We start from the raw sequence: 18,559 nt of genomic DNA on the forward strand, positions 1-18,559 counted from the left end.
ACACAGTCGCAGACAAACTGTGTACCAAACCCTCTACGCCTCTACTAAGCATTCCCAATCTTTGCAGTGCCAACAAGAACTGTGTGTTTGTGTATGTATGTGTATGTGTATGTATGTGTGTGTGTGTGTGTGTGTGTGTGTGTATGTATATGTGTGTGTGTGTGTGTCCAGCAAAGACAAATCTAAAACTCTGAAGGACATTCTATTCACCTCGTTAATTTTGCCTCTGTCTGTCTCTCTGTCAATCTCTCTCTCTCTCTCTCTCTCTCTCTCTCTCTCTCTCTCTCTCTCTCTCTTTTCAGCTCAGTTCAGAAAGCTTTAATGTGATGGCCAACAACACATTATTATAATACAGATTATATTAAAACATTTAGAATATCTAACAATATACATTATAATTATACAATAATTATACAATAATTATAGTACAGTATAATAATTATAATAATAAACTCTTTCTCTATATCTGTCCATGTCTGTCCACTTTATTTATTTAATTTTGCCCCATTCTGTCTCTCTCGCTCTTTTTTCTCTCTCTCGCTTTCTCTTCTTTACATCTTATTTTGTCTGTTCACCTCATAAAGTTTGCCCCAACCTGTCTTTCTACCAATCTCTTTCTCTCTCTCCCTTTCTCTCTCTGTCGGTCTGTTTTCCTGTCCATCATTCTTCCAGCATCTGCAGCTGTAAACACATTTTGCCATTAAAAGCGTTTTGGGGATAAAGAAGAGCAGGAAACACAAGTAAACCCAAATTACAGATATCAACTTCGAGGAAGGAAATAATGGTGTTGGCAGTTTTCTTTTGACAGAAAAGTACGAGTGTTGATTTTGGTAATTAGCTCCTCTGAAGAGCGCAAACAGTAAGACCTTAATTTAATGCTTGTTGTCATTAAGCTCCAGCTATCCAGGAGTAATTACTAGGGAAGAGCATCAAATGTGGCTACATATTTATACACTCACTTAATTACTGCACCTTAACTTTGTACCTGCGTGAGTGTGCGTGCATGCGTGCACGTGTGTGTGTATGTGTGTGTGCTAGCAAGTATATGTAAGTTGGTGAGCATGTTCAGTATGACTCATCTCTCTGTGGTGCATGTCTACACACACATTCACACACAAATACACACATATTTACACACGCTGCAGTTGTAGCATAGGTAAGACATACCAACCTGGGGGAAGTCAGAGAAATATGAGGGGGGGGCATAGAAAAAGAGGGCATAAGAGGGAGAGAACTGTGTGAAAAGAGTGAGAGGAAGAGAGAGAGGGGGGCATGGTGTGTGAAGACAGAGAGAGAGAGAGAGAGCGATAAAGTGCTATTAAGATGAAAAGATGGGTAGAAGTTTGCCAAGGTGACTGCCAAAGATAACCACTGATCCATACAAATAAGACACACACACACACCACATATATATATATTTATATATATATATATATATATATATATATATATATATATATATACACACACACATCCCTCACAGACAGCTGCTTTATCTTCAAGTAGTGCTGCAGGCTCCACTGTTTGTTTGTTTGTGTGTATGTGTATGTGTGTGTGTGTGTGTGTGTGTGTGTGTGTGTGTGTGTGTGTGTGTGTGTGAGAGAGAGAGAGAGATGCAGGGGCATTTGTGCAGTGGCCCCAGGCTAGAGATGAAACCCTGTCACACAGAGAGAGCGAGTGAATGGGTAATAAAAGGATATATTGATCATAATTCTGTGTCATGAATTTAGATGACACATTTGTGAGGGCATTAGGCAGATTGTGATCTATAAGAACCAGAAAAAAGAGAGAGAGACAGAGAGTGTGGGCGAGAGACCTGCTGTAATAATACATTTTTACGCTCAGCTGAAGAGATACAAGAGCCAAGTATGAAATCCATTCAAACAGCGTGGCGGCCTTTACTGTATGTGATGTTTTATGTGCATGTTGAACACCCCCTCCCGCCATTCTCACGCTTCCCCACCCTCCACCATCCACCCCTCATGCCTTTCAGTTTTAATTGACGGAGCTCATATGTGAAGTGAAAAGACAGAGGGGGAAAAAAATCGCACATCTTCACAGCTTCAAAAACCACTTTGATCTTGTAGTACCTAAAGGCCTTGTTGGATCATCAAGGTTTCTCTCTCTCTCTCTCTCTTTATCATTTACTCACTTAAAATTCTCAAGTTTAATGAACCAACATAATTCATTTCACATCCACACCTTCCTGCTTTAAAAGACTGCCTCCTGCACTTCAGCCTGGTCTGGAAGGTCAGGCGAATGTATCGAAATGAAGGATTAAGCTTAACTCACAACCTTCTTTATCAAAGGGATTCCTGAAGGATGCCTTCTTGTCTGTCACTGGTTAGTCTTCTTTCCCACTTTGTCCTGGTCCAGGTTGTGGAGGGCTTCCTCTAATCATTGGTACAATCATCTTAAGGCAGGAATACCCCCTGAACTGGGTGCCAGTCCTTCACAGTGTACCTCACACAACCATTCATGTCAATAGTGGAAGTGGATTAGTGGAATATTGGATTCAGAACACACCAAACTGATCACAAACAGAGACCAGAGTCAGGATTTAACCCAAAACCCCTGCTCTAAAAGCTACTAAAAGAAGATTAAGAAGAACAGGAACAATTAGATTTGGACCTCACTGTTGAAGTGTGCAGAGCATGGAGACCCCAAGCCTAACCTTGGGAAGCCCAGCTTTACAATTCTATAGTATTAAACTGCACATACACTTAGGATTGAAGATGACACAATACCATAAGCCAGTACCAGTTCTGATCCAGTTCTCTTTTTTGTTATTCAAATTCAGTTCAAATTCACAGAGATCTGGGTGCGAGTCTCTTTTGAGCAGTGCAGTGCTGACACTGGCAAAGAAAAATGTGAGAGGAACCAAGACTCAAATCGGGAGCCAATCCTCCTCTAGCCGACGCCGGATAGCAGAACAAATAACAACACTACTGCAAACACTACTGCACTTTAGAATGAGCTGCTTGTAATTGAAGCACTTCACTTAAGATGAAGATCTAAGAGTAAGCTATCATGCTTCAACTACTTAGACAGTCACACACAGGGTGTGTGTGTGTGTGCTATTCCAGCCTGAATTGGGTACAAGATTGGATCAAATTCATTCATTTTTCTCCTCTGATCTGATCCAGCATTTTCTGCAGATATTGGCCCAATACATGCTGTACACACTTAGCATAGCAGTGGGACCCATTCACAGTGTCTAATTGGTGGATCGAACACTTTCCTGCATTATGACTGCATTCCTCTGCGCTGTGAGTTAAGCATGGTCCCATCTGTTAAATACCTTTTGCATAAACTTGTCAGTGTCTCATCTCCTCTTGATGTGTAAATGGTTGGTCTCCACCTGATTGCTGATCATTTCTGACCAGTCCTTCATCCTGGCTATCAAAGTGTTACTTTACTGTTGTAAAGTCAGCTGTCAGCATCACTCAGCTGCTGTCAGAGGAAAAGTGGGTATCACATGTGGACTACCTCTCGTCTTCTGATGAATTAAAGCCGCTGCTTTAGCTTTTACCTCTCTACGAATCACCAGTGTGTGTTGGAGAATGATGGTGGGCATTGGACTATGTTGGGGCTTCAGAGAATGCTGGTGTTTGGTGGAAAATTGTAGTGTTTGGTGGGGAATGATGTTGAAGAATGGTGGTGTGGAATGTTGGTGGTTTGATGGAGAATTATGGTGTTAGGTAGAGAATTATTGTGTTTGGTGAAGAATGATGGTGTTTGGTAGAGCATGGTGGTGTTTGATGAATAAAGGCCAGGCTTGTTGGAGAATTATGGTGTTTGGTAGAGGATGGTGGTGTTTGATGAATAAGGGTCAGGCTTGTTGGAGAATGATGGTGTTTGGTAAAGAATGATGGTGTTTGGTAGAGGATGGTGGTGTTTAATGAATAAGGGCCAGGCTTGTTGGAGAATGATGGTATTTGGTGAAGAATAATGATGTTTGGTAGGGGATGATGGTGTTTGATGAATAAGGACCAGGCTTGTTGGAGAATGATGGTGTTTGGTAAAGAATGATAGTGTTTGGTAGAGGATGGTGGTGTTTGATGAATAAGGGCCAGGCTTGTTGGAGAATGATGGTGTTTGGTGAAGAATAATGGTGTTTGGTAGGGGATGATGGTGTTTGGTGGAAACAATGGTGTGGAAATGGTGGAAAAAAGGACAACGTTGGAATGGAGTATGATTTGTTTGGCATGGAAAGATGGTGGGCAAAGGTGTTTTTTTGGTGTATGGTTAACAGTGATGGTGTAGAATGTTGGTATTTGGTTGACAATGATGTGTTTGGGGAGAAGCGATGGCTCTTCACAGGAAATTATGGTGTTTAGTGTGGAATGGTGGTATTTAATGGACAATGGTAGTGTGTAAAAAGATGGTGGTTTGGTGGACAAAGATGTTTTTGGTAAAGAATGGTGGTGTTGAAAAGATAAAGCCGGTGTTTGTTGGAGAACTATGATGGTTGATGGCCAAAGACTGTTGTTGGTGGTGTTTATTTATTCCAGTAAAAACTGTTTAGCCTTTTTAAAGAGTATAAGGGTTTAGAATTTCCTGCCTCAAAATAAATGTCCAGCTCTCCTGTTCCAGCGCGATAGCAGCTCTGTTGCAAGTGAGGCTGAGGTCAGATGAGAGGAGGTTGAGTGGAGGGTAAGCAGCCATTAAAAGATCATTACTTCAGCATTTGAAAGCAAATTTAAAAACCCCAGCTGGAGATGCTGCTTTAACAGGGCCCTCACCATCTTTAACACGAAGAAAAGGACTTAATGTTGCGGAACGCAAATGCTAATCTGTGTAAATATCTCGCCATCGCTCTGTCTATCAGTCTCAGTTTTGCTTCTGCTCTTTCTCCATTTCATGTTCTGAACGTCCTCGTCTCTCAGTGTCTTTTTTTTCCCCATCACTCTTTTTGTCTCGCTTTGTCTCTGATCCTCTTTCTGTTTTGAGGATATTTGTCCCCAGAGGATTAAATTAAATCTTGTGAGAAAAGCAGAATTAATGAGCTGGGCAGGCTGTGTGGTTTGGGTTACTGGAAGAGTATGAACTACTGCAGTTTCCTTTGGGATTAGTAAAGTTGTTATCTTTCTAAGTACATATTTCTCCAGACTGAGTGGAGAAGTTTCAGCCCTGTCTGTTCCTACTGAAGAAAGCTCTCCAGAGCACCCAGATAACATAATATTCTACTTGTGCTGCTGGAGAACTGGGAACGAACTGATGTTGAGGTCTGATCTTCCATCGTAACTGGATGTTTCTTGTGAAACATGCTTAACCCATGACTTTTTGCTCCTGGTTCATTTTCAGCTGAGGTTCTGTTTCTCTGTTTTTGTAAACAGTTACCGGACACTTGATTTAGCAGCAGAGTTCAACATTGACTGCAGCTTTCAGTGGAAAAAACTATTGGAATATTTTAGTAGCATGTCTCAGGGCAAACGATGGAAAGGATGCGCATAAATTAGCCTGCGATTAGACTCATCATTAATTTACCCAACAACCTCTGCTCCTGTTTGCTCAATTAAATCACTCCTTTAGCCACTTTAACATTTAGGGGGGGTTTCCAGAAAATGAGTTAATCAAAATGAATATTTATGAGTTGCCTAAAGCAAAAGCCATTCTTCAGCCATTAAAAGGAATATCGGTGTGTGTCGTGGTTTCTGAATAAATGTGCATGGCTAATTAGCTAATGATATGGACCAGGAAGCAGTAAGGAAAGATGGGTGGAAAAACGCCCTTTCCACTTCCTGTTCACTAGAATAAATATCAGCATGAATGAAAAACCATACACTCATACTGGTTCCCTAAAGAACAGTGTTTGTGAGAGTAATGTGTGAGTGTGAAGAACCTTTACGTCAAGTGAAGATTGTTTAAATAAAAGATTTTTTACACTCTTACAACTCTTCAGAAACATGGTTCTTCATGGAAGCATAAGTGGATCTTCTATGCTTTCGTTCAAAGAACCTTTGTAGCACCTTGTCATTTATGTTCCACGACTGGATCATCATGGCTCAGCCACACATTTTACATGTATTAATGGTAACAAGTGTTTGGTGGAGATTATATGGTGTTTGGTTGTAAATTATGGTGTTTGATGGAGAATGATATTATTTAGAGGACAGTGATGGAGTTTGATGAAGAATGATGGTGTTTGGTTGTGAATGATGGTATTTAGTGGAGAATTATGCGATGGTGTTTGTTCCTGAATGATGGTGTGTAGTTGACTATATTGGTGTTTGGTGGAGAACTATGGTGTTTGGCTGTGAATGACATTTGTTGGTGTTTGGTGATGATTATACGCTGTGGAATATTGAGGCATTATAGAAATGATGATGGTGAATGATGGTCTTTCATGGACTGTACTGGTGTTTGTTGGAGAACTATGGTGTTTGTTTTTGAATAATGGTGTTTGGTGGAGAAAGAGGGTCTTTGATGGACACTGATTATGCTTAATGATGAGTGTTTGATGGAGATTGTTGGTGATTGTTTGTGAATATGGCATTTTGGAGGAATGTTGGTATGAAAATTGTGTGACAATGATGGTGTTTGATGGTGGCTGATGGTTTCTAATGGAGAATCCTGGTGTTTGGTGAAAAATGCCAATGTTGAGTGGAGAACAATGGTGTTTAACCTCTTGAGACCCTGTGTCCTCATATGGGGACATTACATTTCTGCTTCTCTGCACCATGACACTTTGGCCTCATTAGGACATTGATTTTTGGCAAAAATGACTTCCTGTACGCCTGTACTGTAAGTCTAAGTTTAGTTTTTATACTTGTTAGGTCCTACTAATCCCAAATTAAATTAAAAAAGAAATTAAAAATGCGCTCCAAGGAAACTGGGTCTAAGGAGGTTACAAATGATGGTGTTTGGTGGAAGTACTGCTTTTACAGTGCAATAATCGCCTCAGAAAAACCACCATAAAATATATAACATGAGCATATTTATGTCTTACACACTATCAAAAAACCCAGCCCTTCCTCCTTCTCTCTGTAACTTTCTGTCTGTCTCTGCCAGCAAATGACTTTGACCTTTGTTGACAGAAAGGGCAGAGGCACAGAGGGATAGAACGAGAGAGAGAATAAGGGAGAGAGGGAGAAGGATGAGAGACAATAAGCGAATGAAAGAGAGAAAGACACTGTAATGAAGTGTGAGCAGTAGGTGGCTGTCACCTCTGATAGATATGAAATGGGCTGGGAGAGAGGTAGGACACAAATTGGGAGAGAGGCAGGACAGAAATTGAGAGAGAGGTAGGACACAAATTGGAACACGTACAGACACATACACACACTCATATACACACACACTAGTCTTTATGTTCCAGTTCTTATCTTTGCTAAATATGGAGTCTTCAGGATTTCATTCCCATCAAAGCACATCTGGTTCTTCTTATTTAGTCTCAGACTGAATCAGATAGAGAGCAGTTGTGTTTGGTGAAAAATGCTGGTGTTTGATGGAGGTCAGGGGTGTTTGATTGAGAATGATGGTGTTTGGTGGAGGATTTTGCTGTTTGGTAAAGATTGATTAGAGACGGCTGGTGTTTGGTGGAGAATGGTGATTGGTTGACAATACAGGTGTTTGGTAGTGAATGATTATGTTTGAGGGAAAAGAAAGGTGTTTACTAGAGAATGATGGTGTTTGATAGAGAATGATGATTTTGGTGTAAACTGATAATTTATGGTGGAGATTATGGTGCTGAAAAATGCTGATGTTTGATGGGAAATTATGGTGTTTGGTGGAGAATGTTGGCATTTGGTGGAGAATAATGGTGTTGGAGAAAGCTGATGTCTGGTGGAAAACAATTGTGTTTGGGGGAAGATTCTGGTGTTTGATGAAGGTCAGTGGGGTTTTGAGAATGATGGTGTTTTGTGGTGTTTGTGGGGTTTGGTAATAATTGATGGGAGACTCCTGATGTTTGATGGAGAATGATGGTGTTGTAGAATAATGGTGGTTGGTGGGGAATGATGGTGTTGGAGAATGCTGGTGGTTGGTGGGTAGTAATGGTTTTGTAGAATGCTAGTGTTTGATGGAGAATGATGGTTTTGTAGAACGATAGTGCTTGGTGGAGAAAGATGGTGTTGGAGAATGCTGGTGTTTGGTGGAGAATGCACTAGCCTAGAACAACAACAGTGTAAATTATAGACATTAAATAGTTATAATTGGACAAATCACTTGTTTTTACAAAATACAGCAAAGGTCATCTCTGAGAATTTCTGTGTTTGTAGATAAAAAGAGATGTTTAGTGTTTATTTCCTCTTATAATGATTTATCTCACACCCTCTCTCTCTCTCTCTCTTTCTCTTTTAGGAGCGAGGGAAGATCGGGGTCATCTTCAACGTTGGGACGGACGACATAGCGATCGAGGAGAGTGGGGTGGTGGTGAGCGATGGCAAATATCATGTGGTGCGCTTCACTAGAAGCGGTGGAAACGCCACATTGCAGGTGGACAACCAGCCGGTCATTGAGCGTTTCCCTTCAGGTAGGGAACCCACACTCACACACACATTATGTTTATTTGGGCAGGGAATATTGTGGAGCAAATAGATCATATAAATGAACACTTCAGTGGAGAGATTGCTTTAACTTATGGCCCCTTTTAAAACGAGAGCGAGCGAGAGCGGGTGAGAGAGGGAGAGATAGAGAGGTGGGGAATCCACAGTATTGACTGTTTGCACTGTGTTAATCATATTTTATGACTTATGTGTTGTAGGGTAAAATACAAATGCTTAAAATACTTCACTAATCCAGACACACATACACAAAGAGAGAGAGAGAAACACACACACACACACACACACATACAGAGTTATGCTATAAAATCATCTCACAATAAAGAACATGGCCTGTAGGGGGACTTTATATGCATGCATGTGTGTGTGTGTGTGTGTGTGTGTGTGTGTGTGTGTGTGTGTGTGTGTGTGTGTGTGTGTGTGTGAGAGAGAGAGAGAGAGAGAGAGAGAGAGAGAGAGAGAGTCAAACTGAGATGTAATAAATCATCCTCTCCCACATAAGTATCATAGCATCTGCAAGAAAAACAACATGCACCCACCTACTCACTACTTACACACATACACACACACACACTCCATCACGCTTTAGATTAGTCTGCAAAACACCAGTGCACTTGTCCCTTCCTCCCTCTCTCTTTCCTTCTCTCTCTGGGCCAAGAGGGTGAAGCTCCACTGAAGTGCACGAAAGGAAGGTGTTTTCTGGCCTCTGTAGGTTGTAGGTAATTGGGGGTGTAAATGTCAAATTTATCTAATTGTGTAATTACCTTTAATCAGGTGTTCTGTGTTGGTTCCACACCAGACCTGCACCAGTTTACTGGGCTTTTCATTACTGGTTTGTGTTGGAGTACGTTTGTTGTTCACTTCAGTTTCTCTCAGACACAAGACAATGACGAAGATGATCATCTCATGCTCAGTGGTCAAGATTATGTGTGTTTGTGTATATGTGTCTATGTGTGTGTGCACTCACAAGACATATCTGGTCCTCTGCCCCACAAGGAGGACAGTGGGATTCCATTGGAGTGAAATGCAATCTTTCTTCATAGAGCTAGGAGACACAAAGGGACCAAATATTTGTGAGCACCCCTTCGAATGAATGAATTCAGCTACTTTAAGCTGCTGACACAGATATGCAAATGCACACACAGCTTGTCTAGCCCCTATACAGAAGTAATGAAAGATGTGGGCTAGAGTGGTATGAAGCCCCCCGGTACTGAGCTGTGGAGCAGTGGAACTGTGTTCTCTGGAACATCCTGACCTCGCTAATGCTCCTGTCACTAAATGCAATCAAATCCTCACAGCAGTGCTCCAAAAACTAGTAGAAAACCTTTCCTAGACAGTAGAGACAGTTACTCCAACAAAAGCAGGATAAACTTTTGGAAGGGTTTCTGATTAAAGATTAAACTAAGTTTGGTGAAGGAAAGGAAGAGTTTGTGATTCATATCATACCGCTTCATCTGCCAAACATGGTGGAGGCACTGATGCCATGGAGTTGTATGGCTGCCAGAGGAACTGGTCAGTGGTGTTTACTGATGATGTGATTACTGATAGATGTTCTGCTCATATTCAGGCAATCCTGCAAAACTGATTAACAGGTGGTTAATGACACAAAACAAACTCAATTCAAGAGCTTTTAAGGCAAAGAAATGGAATGTTCTCAAGTGGCAAGTCACCTGACCTTAACCTAACCGAGCAGCTTTTAGATCAAACTAGATCGAAGGCAGCTGTAGTAAAGGCAAGGGAAAGGATCTCAAGGGAGGAAATGCAGCATTTGGTGCTGCCATGGTTTCCAGACCTAAGTCAGACATTGACTACAAAGGATTTGCATCAAACTGTTACAAATACTCCATTTATTTAAAATAATGTTAGATCAGACCTCTGAAATGGAGGCACTATGTTTAAAATAGCTTTAAACTGATCGCTGTCTAAATACTTTTGGACTTTACTGTATATTAATTGGGGTTAATGTAAATACATTAGACTTTTATGTTTACACATCTTTAGATGATTGGATCGAGAAAACAGGTAGTTATATATCTGATATGTACAGAGAGATAGTAAGAGAAAGAGAGAGAGAGAGAGAGATACAGCATATAGGAGAGAGAGGGAGGCAGATTACCAGACAAACAGACTTGTGAGGCATCTCTCTTATCTAGGCCTGCGCACACTCTCGCATTCTCTCTCTCTCTTTTTTGTCTCTTGAAAAGGTTGATCCCTCTACCATCCATCATTGCTGAGCAACAGAGGTACATATCTCCACGGCAACAGTGCGAGTGTAGTGGCAGGCACGTCGCTGGGTGGGCATTGTGATGTTAAACATGGCATTAGAGTAGCGTTTGGAAAGAGGAGTGCCTCAAGGCTGTGTCCATGGCCCTATTCACTTCTACACTGTGACCTCTGGATCTCCAGGGAGTTTAGTTTTTCTTCTTGTTTGGTGTTTTTGCTGGTTTTGTTGTTGTATTACGCACTGGGTTGACATAAGGCCGCTTCTCTTAAGGGTGTGTGTGCGTGTGTGTGTGTGGGTGTGTGTGTGTATTTGTGTGTGTCAGATACAGAATTTCTATTTCTAGAATGCTTTGAAGGTTTTGCGTCTCATGTCTCGCTGTGGAAGACATGTTTGTTATGCATGACTCCAGTGGGAGGAAAGGATGAAGGAATGAGTGGAGGGAGAAGAGAGTTCGAGAGAGAGTTCGAGAGAGAGATGGGGTAGCTGGGTGTCCTAATTGAAAAGAGGAAACATGAAAAAGGAGGAGGGGTCGTTAGAAGAGGAATGTTAAAACACACAGCGTTTGCCCACGACCCACTTAGAGGTGCACAGCTTACCCCCGGAATCCTGCAGAGGAGCACTCCCAGCCGCAATTGGCCAGAGGAGTGCAGAACGCCTCCTTTTGGTTAAACTCAGAACTGCAAAAACCATTTAGAAACATTGTATGACGGTGTAAAGGCATAAAGGCAATCAAGACATAAAAAGGTGATTCATATTGGAAACTTAAGGTTATTCTTATTACTATTTTAAGTGCCTTTATTATGCTGCTCTCGTTTGATTTTGTTGCTGTAAAAACTGACTTTCCCCATGGGATAAATAAAGTGATCTATCTATCTATCTAAAATCAGGCCAAATTATTGACACAAAATAAGATATCAGGTCAGTATTAAATAGCATAGTCAATAAATAATACAAATCTGGGCAAAAAATGACCTTTAAAAACTTAAAACTTTTCCATGCATTTAAAAAATAACCATAATTTCAAGTGTGTTTATTACTGCAGTTTAAAAAAATATATAAAAATATATCAAGAAGGTGGCAGAAATATATAATCAGTGGTGGTACAAATGAAGTGAAATCAGTCATGAATATATTAGAAATATGTTTTTTGGCTGATGCTAATAGGTCAAGCATGACATATAAGGTATGTAGCCCACCAAACATTACAATTATGCATTTCTATCCTCTTTTTTCTTGGATAGTTTAATTTAAGTTTAAAGTGCTCTGTGCTTGTATAAGCAGAACAGGTCCCTTAATAATATTTGCTGAACATATTTTTGTTCCTGCAGTTCAAAATACATCCAGCAGAGTGCTCAGTTGATTCTTGGGGGGAAAAAACACACTTACAAGTAATAATATTTGCCATTAATTAAACATAATATTAGTCATATTTGTTACTGCAGTAAATCCAGTTGGCAGCTGTGATTCTCAAGCAAAACCATGCTTTAAAAAATCATATTTACGATGCATAGATTTTTAAAATGAACTAACACCTGTATTCATGCAGTAGGCTCTGTAGACAGTAGCTGGGGAGAGTTTGGACTTGTTTTATTGTTTGTTTTTTTCAGTGTTTCTTATTTGGTTCTGTCTTCTCGGGAGTGTGTTTTTCTTTCTTCCGGACACCCAGCTGAAATCATTTGCTATTTTGGCAATAGGTCACCTTAATAAAGTGAGGCAGATGCAACCCCGGGGACACACACCATCGTAGCTCTCTCTCTTTCTCTTTTTCTCAGCATTTCCCTCAGTAAAAAAGATTTTCGGCTGCTCCTTATATATTACTTGTGCGGGCATATATATATATATATATATATATATGTGTGTGTGTGTGTGTGTGTGTGTGTGTGTGTGTGTGTGTGTGTGTCTAGAAGGTAATATATATGTGCAGAGTGTTTAGGCCTGATGGATGTGTAATAGAGCTGGTTAGCAGAGGGACAGTGCAGGGTGGATATGGCAGAAAGAGTCAAGGATTAGCCCCCACCGCTCACACACCACTGCTTTAACTCTTGCTGCCTGTCACCTTACCACACAGATTGCCTCTGAGACTCATCAGCCCAGAATAGTGAAGAGCAGGGGGTTATATTCTGACCGCATTAAGATTTGATTGATTTAATTACTATTCTTTTGGAGACGATTTAATGCGTCATAAAATTTCAAGATGTGTGTGTGTGGGGGGGGGAGGGGTGATGTGGATGTGCACACACCTGTCAGAAATTGACACAGTCAATCAGCTAGAATAGATACAGTCAACATCCAAAAGAACGGGAACATCAGAAATAACCTAAGGAAAGGGCTACATCTGCCCCATATTCAATATTTTGCCCCTTAATGGACGCATAGAAAAATCTAAATAATCTATATTGAATTATTATATTGAATACAATATATATTGTATATATTTGTTGATATTTTATTTAACTAGTCAATTTTACTCTATCAAGATTGAAGCACCAGTAAATATTCTTAATACATACAAACTATTCTGGTACCCCAATCTGTGTAAGAATGAGCACTGAATTCCAGTCGAAGATAAATAATAACTATAAAGAGCCTGGATTCTGTGATTAATTTATTTAAGACTGGCATTAACATGATTTCTCTCAATAGATGGTTCACCCTGTGCTCGATTTGAAGAGCAACTCTTCCTAAAGCCTCAGATCTGTGGTTATCACACCTTTTCTGATCTTTTTGATCTGTTCCAAGCGCCACTCATCAGTTCAGTACCAAGGACAGATACATACACTGTAACCAATAATAAAGGCTTACATCCTTCAAAGTAAAAGTGCTACAAAAGGTTATGTGAACAGCGTCTGAGAGGAACCACTTTTGGTTTCATAAAGAACCATTTTTGGCCCTCGTGGTGTGAAGGTTCTATAGGAATTGAAAGATTCTCCAAACTCACCTCTCTCATCTCTTTTACAAAAATGGTTCTTTTTGGAAACAAAAGTTCCACCATCTTGTAGCCCTTTATCAGTGGTAAAGGTACAATTTGTGACTGGATAATCTTGATTGGTGGACAGTTCTCCATTAGTTCAACACTAGAATGACTGAGACAGGCTTTTTTTTACATCAGTGAATATTCTAGTCTGACATTGTTATGATACCAGTATGTCATATCAGTAAAGTGTTCTATTCCTACCTTAAAAGGCTATAGTGGTCATTTTGACTATAGAGGTCAAAGATGCATTGATGTGAAAAGGCTTAGAAAAGCCCTAACACAAGCAAGCGACCACAACCAAAACCTTTTCTGAGCTTTTTGATCTGCCCCAAGCTCCACTTATCAGCACCATGGACAGCTACAGAAACAATAACCAATAATAAAGACTTGCACTCTTCAAAATAAAGGTTATTTGAACAGTGCCTGACAGGAACCACCTTTTGGCTCAAAAATGTATTAACCATTTTGTTCTTCTTGGTGTGAAGGTTCTACAGCAATGTAAAGGTTCTTTAAACTCTTTCTACACAAAAATGTGTGTTTTGGAAGCAAAGGTGGTTCTATAGCATCACTCAGTTCATTAGTAAAAAAACATCTGCACCATTATTTTTAAGTAGAGTGAAAACTCAAACACAGCCATGCAGTAGGGGTCAATTTGGTTACTGGTCTAATTAGAAGGCTGGAAATGTGTGTATTAAAAAAAATTATTATATAAACCCAAACGTTGCTCCTCTTTTTTGTTTCCTTTCTTTGTTTACAGTGAACCTTGGATATTGTGGTAGATTTTCTTTTGAAAAGGGGGGAAATAACTCTCTAGCTCCTTTTAGATCTTTTATTTTCTCCCTGTTACATTAGCTCTCTATTTAGCTAACAAGCTAATTAGCCAGGTCTGATGCATATCCTTATGCAAACAGAAAAAAACAATGAGTGTGTAAACTTTTTTCAGTCTTTTCACTGAGTACATGCATACTGATGCACATCCCACTTCAAAACCATAGGAATGTACTATAAGGTATCAGAATGCTGCACAGCACGTAACAAAATCTGAACGGAACAGCTGGCAGGCAGAAATTACCCAAAGTGACCTTCATGACCGTGCAACAAACATTTTCGGAAGTTTTAATTACAAGTTAATGAAGTATGTTTTGCTGGTGGTCAGTGACGGCACTGCATTGACAGAAGCCGTCGTGTGTGTCTGCCGTTCTTGGAGTTCGGCCAGGAATTCCGGGTAAAGCTCCATGGAGGGGTTTTGATTAGGTCGTTTGCAGTCGAGTTGCAGCACCAATTAGGAGTCGGCGGCAACGGAGTGAGTGGCTTCATTAGAGAGAGAGAGAGAGAGAGAGAGAGAGAGAGAGAGAGAGAAGCAGGGAAAGGAAGGAAAAGATTGCCTCAACTAATTAAAGAAGTGACAACTTTGATTTCACAACATCTCCTGCTCTTACTGACATCAGCAGGCCTTCCACTGAGCAAGAGAGAGGACTGTTAATGCTGCACCTATTAAAGGAAATGATAAAGTAATTCCTCCTCACAGACACACATCATTAAACGAAATTTGGAGCTACCTTCTTCACCTGAGTTTAAAATAATGATCTACTGAATTCATGCTTCCTTAAACCATGATGCTTAACTGTTGCAACGCTTACTGACATGATGTACTAAAATGCTGTATGTCACTACACATATACACTACATGGATAAAAATACTGGGACACTTGCTTATCCATTATTTAAAAAGAGCTTATGCAGCTTTTGTTGTCTGTACTGTCCAGGGAACGCTTTCTATCTAATTTTGGAGCATTGCTGTGAGGATTTGATTTCATTCAGTGACAAGAGCATTAGTAAAGTCAGGAAGTTGAGGGATCACCACTCCACCTCCTCTCCAACTGCCACCCAAACTCATCCCAAAAGAATTGGTGGGAGCCCCAACCATCATTCCAGAGAACACAGTTCCATTGGTCCACAGCTCAATGCTGGGGGGCTTTATACCCATCTAGCGCACACGTGGCATCAGACAATATGTTGGCAATATCTATCTATCTATCTATATATATATATACAAGAAATAACATATAGTTCAGTCTACAGTGTGATGTATATTTGTAAATGCTGGGAATAAACAAATCCAGAATGTAGAATGTAGTTTTTCAGCGTCCTGTTTTGAGATTTAAGGCCAAACAGGAATGTTTATTTCTTTAGCGCGGACTGATCTGAGACCTGTGGTTGGCCGCTGCTGAATGGAAAGGTAATTGCTTTAAACCAAGACCAGTCCCCTGACCCCCCCCCCTTCTCTGCCTTAGACAAAGCTGTGGCCTTAGGGCCCTGTACAGCTGTCGGTGATGTAGAAAATAGTTTTTTCACTGCTGACAGCGTTGTAAGGGCTGTTGTGGGTCTCGAAAGGCCTGAATAGCCCTACAAGTAAGTGTGGGTATGTGTGTACGAGAGAGTGCAAGTGAGCGAGAGAGTGGGAAACTTTCATCATGTCTTGTAGTCTTCACATTGTCTTTCTTGAGAGAACTTTTTTTATGCAGGTTTGGTGTGGCAAAACAGAAAAATACCCCGTTTACACCTGGTCACTTCTCAAGTCAAGTGGGTTTTATTGTCATTTCAACTACATACAGAGTACACTGTGAAACGAAACAACGTTCCTCCAGGACCATGGTGCAACATAGACAGTGCATACAAAACACAAGTGTAACACAATACAAGTGCGGACAGACAACACAACACAGTACAGACAGAGAATAATAAATAATTGGCGGTAGTGTGCAAATTCTGCAGTGACGTCCTTCTGACGCCTTGAGTATCAGGATTATCTGGATCAGTGTGAACACACCCAAGATGCATTTAAACCAGATAAAAATCTGATCACTCCAAACCACTACACTACAGTCCATCCAGCTCACATGCTCATGTGGGGTTCCAGGTGGGCATGGGGCTCAGAGTGGGTTTGTACATGCATTTTTACTTGGGGTTTCCCAATGGGCTCCATCGTTACAGCCCATGGGTATCATTACATTACATGGGTATCATCTATGCCCCGTCTGCAGTGTACAACCTAAATGCGGTATGTTTGCCAATGTTTATCCCCTCCAGGTCCCATCACTGACCCTGGTGGGCATCCATATGTGAGGCCAACATGGAACCCAAAGACAACATTTTCTGGTTCCTACCCATGCAGGCCCACATGGACATGTTAGCTGGGCAGATATTAGTTATGTGATGTGACCAGGTGTAAACAAAGCCTAAATGTTTGAAATCTTAAGCCAAATTAATATTTGATGTGCCCCACAACAGCAAACTGCGATATTCCTGTAGAATTTCTTCCACAGCATGAAACAATGAAGCTACCTGGGTTAGATTAGCTCCAGCAGAGCTACATGTCACCTTGTGTCTGGTTTTTAAGTCAAAGAAGGACATGCTTAATAGAAATGAAGGCAGAAAATATCTTCCTTTTCGTAAAACGTGGTAAGAATAGATGAGTATTAGACACTGCTGTGTTTTCTGGTGATGATCATTCATTTTTAATGTGGGAACTTGTTGCTTTTTTGGTTTGCGTTTAATATGACCTATATTTCCTGTAATTATGAACCTGTAAATATTGAACGTCTAAATCATTCATAAATATCTTTAACTCACCAGCTCATAAATAAACCACCATTTAAAAACACATGGTAACTAAAGCTTTGTTAACTACCTAACCAGCGAAAAAAAATGTTTAACAAAAGAAACTACAGTCTTTCTGAGGTTCTTATCCACAACCCTAAAGCTGATTTTAAAGTTCACAACCTGCTAAGCTCATGTTTATGCCCTTTTTCTAACATTTGACCTCTAATCATTTAACCTTTGACCGTTGAGATTGTAACATGTTGAATTTGTTTTTGTTTTGTTTTTTTCTGTTTTGTTTTCTTCAAATTCTCTAAAGGGAACTTTGATAATGAGCGCCTGGCTATTGCCAGACAAAGAATCCCGTACAGACTTGGTCGGGTAGTAGACGATTGGCTACTCGACAAAGGTAATAAACACCACTAATCGCACCTAACCAGCTAACCGCCTAATTGACTTAACCACATCTCTGAAAGAGGGGCAGACCCATTACTAAAACTGGACATGATGCTCACTGATTGGCTCATTAGCCTACTTCTAAGAGGCTACAAAAGAAAGGTCAATACAAAACGAGATAACTAATCTGTTATGCTGAATTCTGTATGCTAAATTATTACTAATACCATGCTAATGACACTAATTATTTAGTTGTCCACCACATGTAAAGATGCTAAATGGCTACAACTGGGATAATCTCCTCTTTGATCATTGGAATCTTTTGGAGCTACAGTTGGAAGCCATCTGTCCAGGAAAAATGCTCTACTGCTGCGTGTGTAAGAGCATTAGCTCTTTTAGCACGTGTTGATATGGGCCTGCACCTCTTCGGAGTATTAACCCTACCAATAACCCCAACATAACCTTCCCCTAACCTCCCCACAATGCCCAGCTCACAACCTCCTCCTCCTCCATTTGCTTACACTTACTGTACATTCCCAGTGTACTTGGCTGTTGTGAATTTTCTCTCATTCGTTTCTTGTAGCCTGTAGATGCTAAGGCTAATTCACAACAGTCCGAGCGGTCGCAAAACTGCGCTCTTCAAGCAGCAGCATCTTTAAAAGTTAAAGGGACTGAATTTCAATCATTTGTCCATTATCGTGACGGAGCTTTTCAAAATTGACTCAAACTTTAACCCTTTGAGTGCCACACACCCCACCCTTCCACCCTGTGTCTTTCCTTTCGTTCGGGATGCCCTAGGTGGTTAATTTCTTTAGATCTGAACATTTTTTGATTTTCCTCCTGCCACTTTTCCCTTCC

At 40.5% G+C, this 18,559-nt stretch overlaps 1 protein-coding gene across 17 annotated transcripts in view; it reads left to right on the forward strand.

Annotated features, from left to right (window-relative positions):
* The window catches only part of LOC140546486 (neurexin-2-like), an 819,352-nt gene that overhangs the window by 759,478 nt on the left and 41,315 nt on the right, over positions 1-18,559 (forward strand). For 10 of the 17 annotated variants that reach the window (XM_072669790.1, XM_072669800.1, XM_072669794.1 and 7 more), the window contains 2 exons: positions 8,305-8,476; positions 17,625-17,714. In XM_072669790.1, the coding sequence (XP_072525891.1) occupies positions 8,305-8,476; positions 17,625-17,714 (262 nt within the window). The remainder of the gene's footprint in view (positions 1-8,304; positions 8,477-17,624; positions 17,715-18,559) is intronic. The other 7 variants (XM_072669797.1, XM_072669798.1, XM_072669799.1 and 4 more) reach the window with 1 other exon arrangement.

The sequence above is a fragment of the Salminus brasiliensis genome, chromosome 24 (genome assembly GCF_030463535.1).
Source record: "Salminus brasiliensis chromosome 24, fSalBra1.hap2, whole genome shotgun sequence".
Classification (NCBI taxonomy): Eukaryota; Metazoa; Chordata; class Actinopteri; order Characiformes; family Bryconidae; genus Salminus; species Salminus brasiliensis.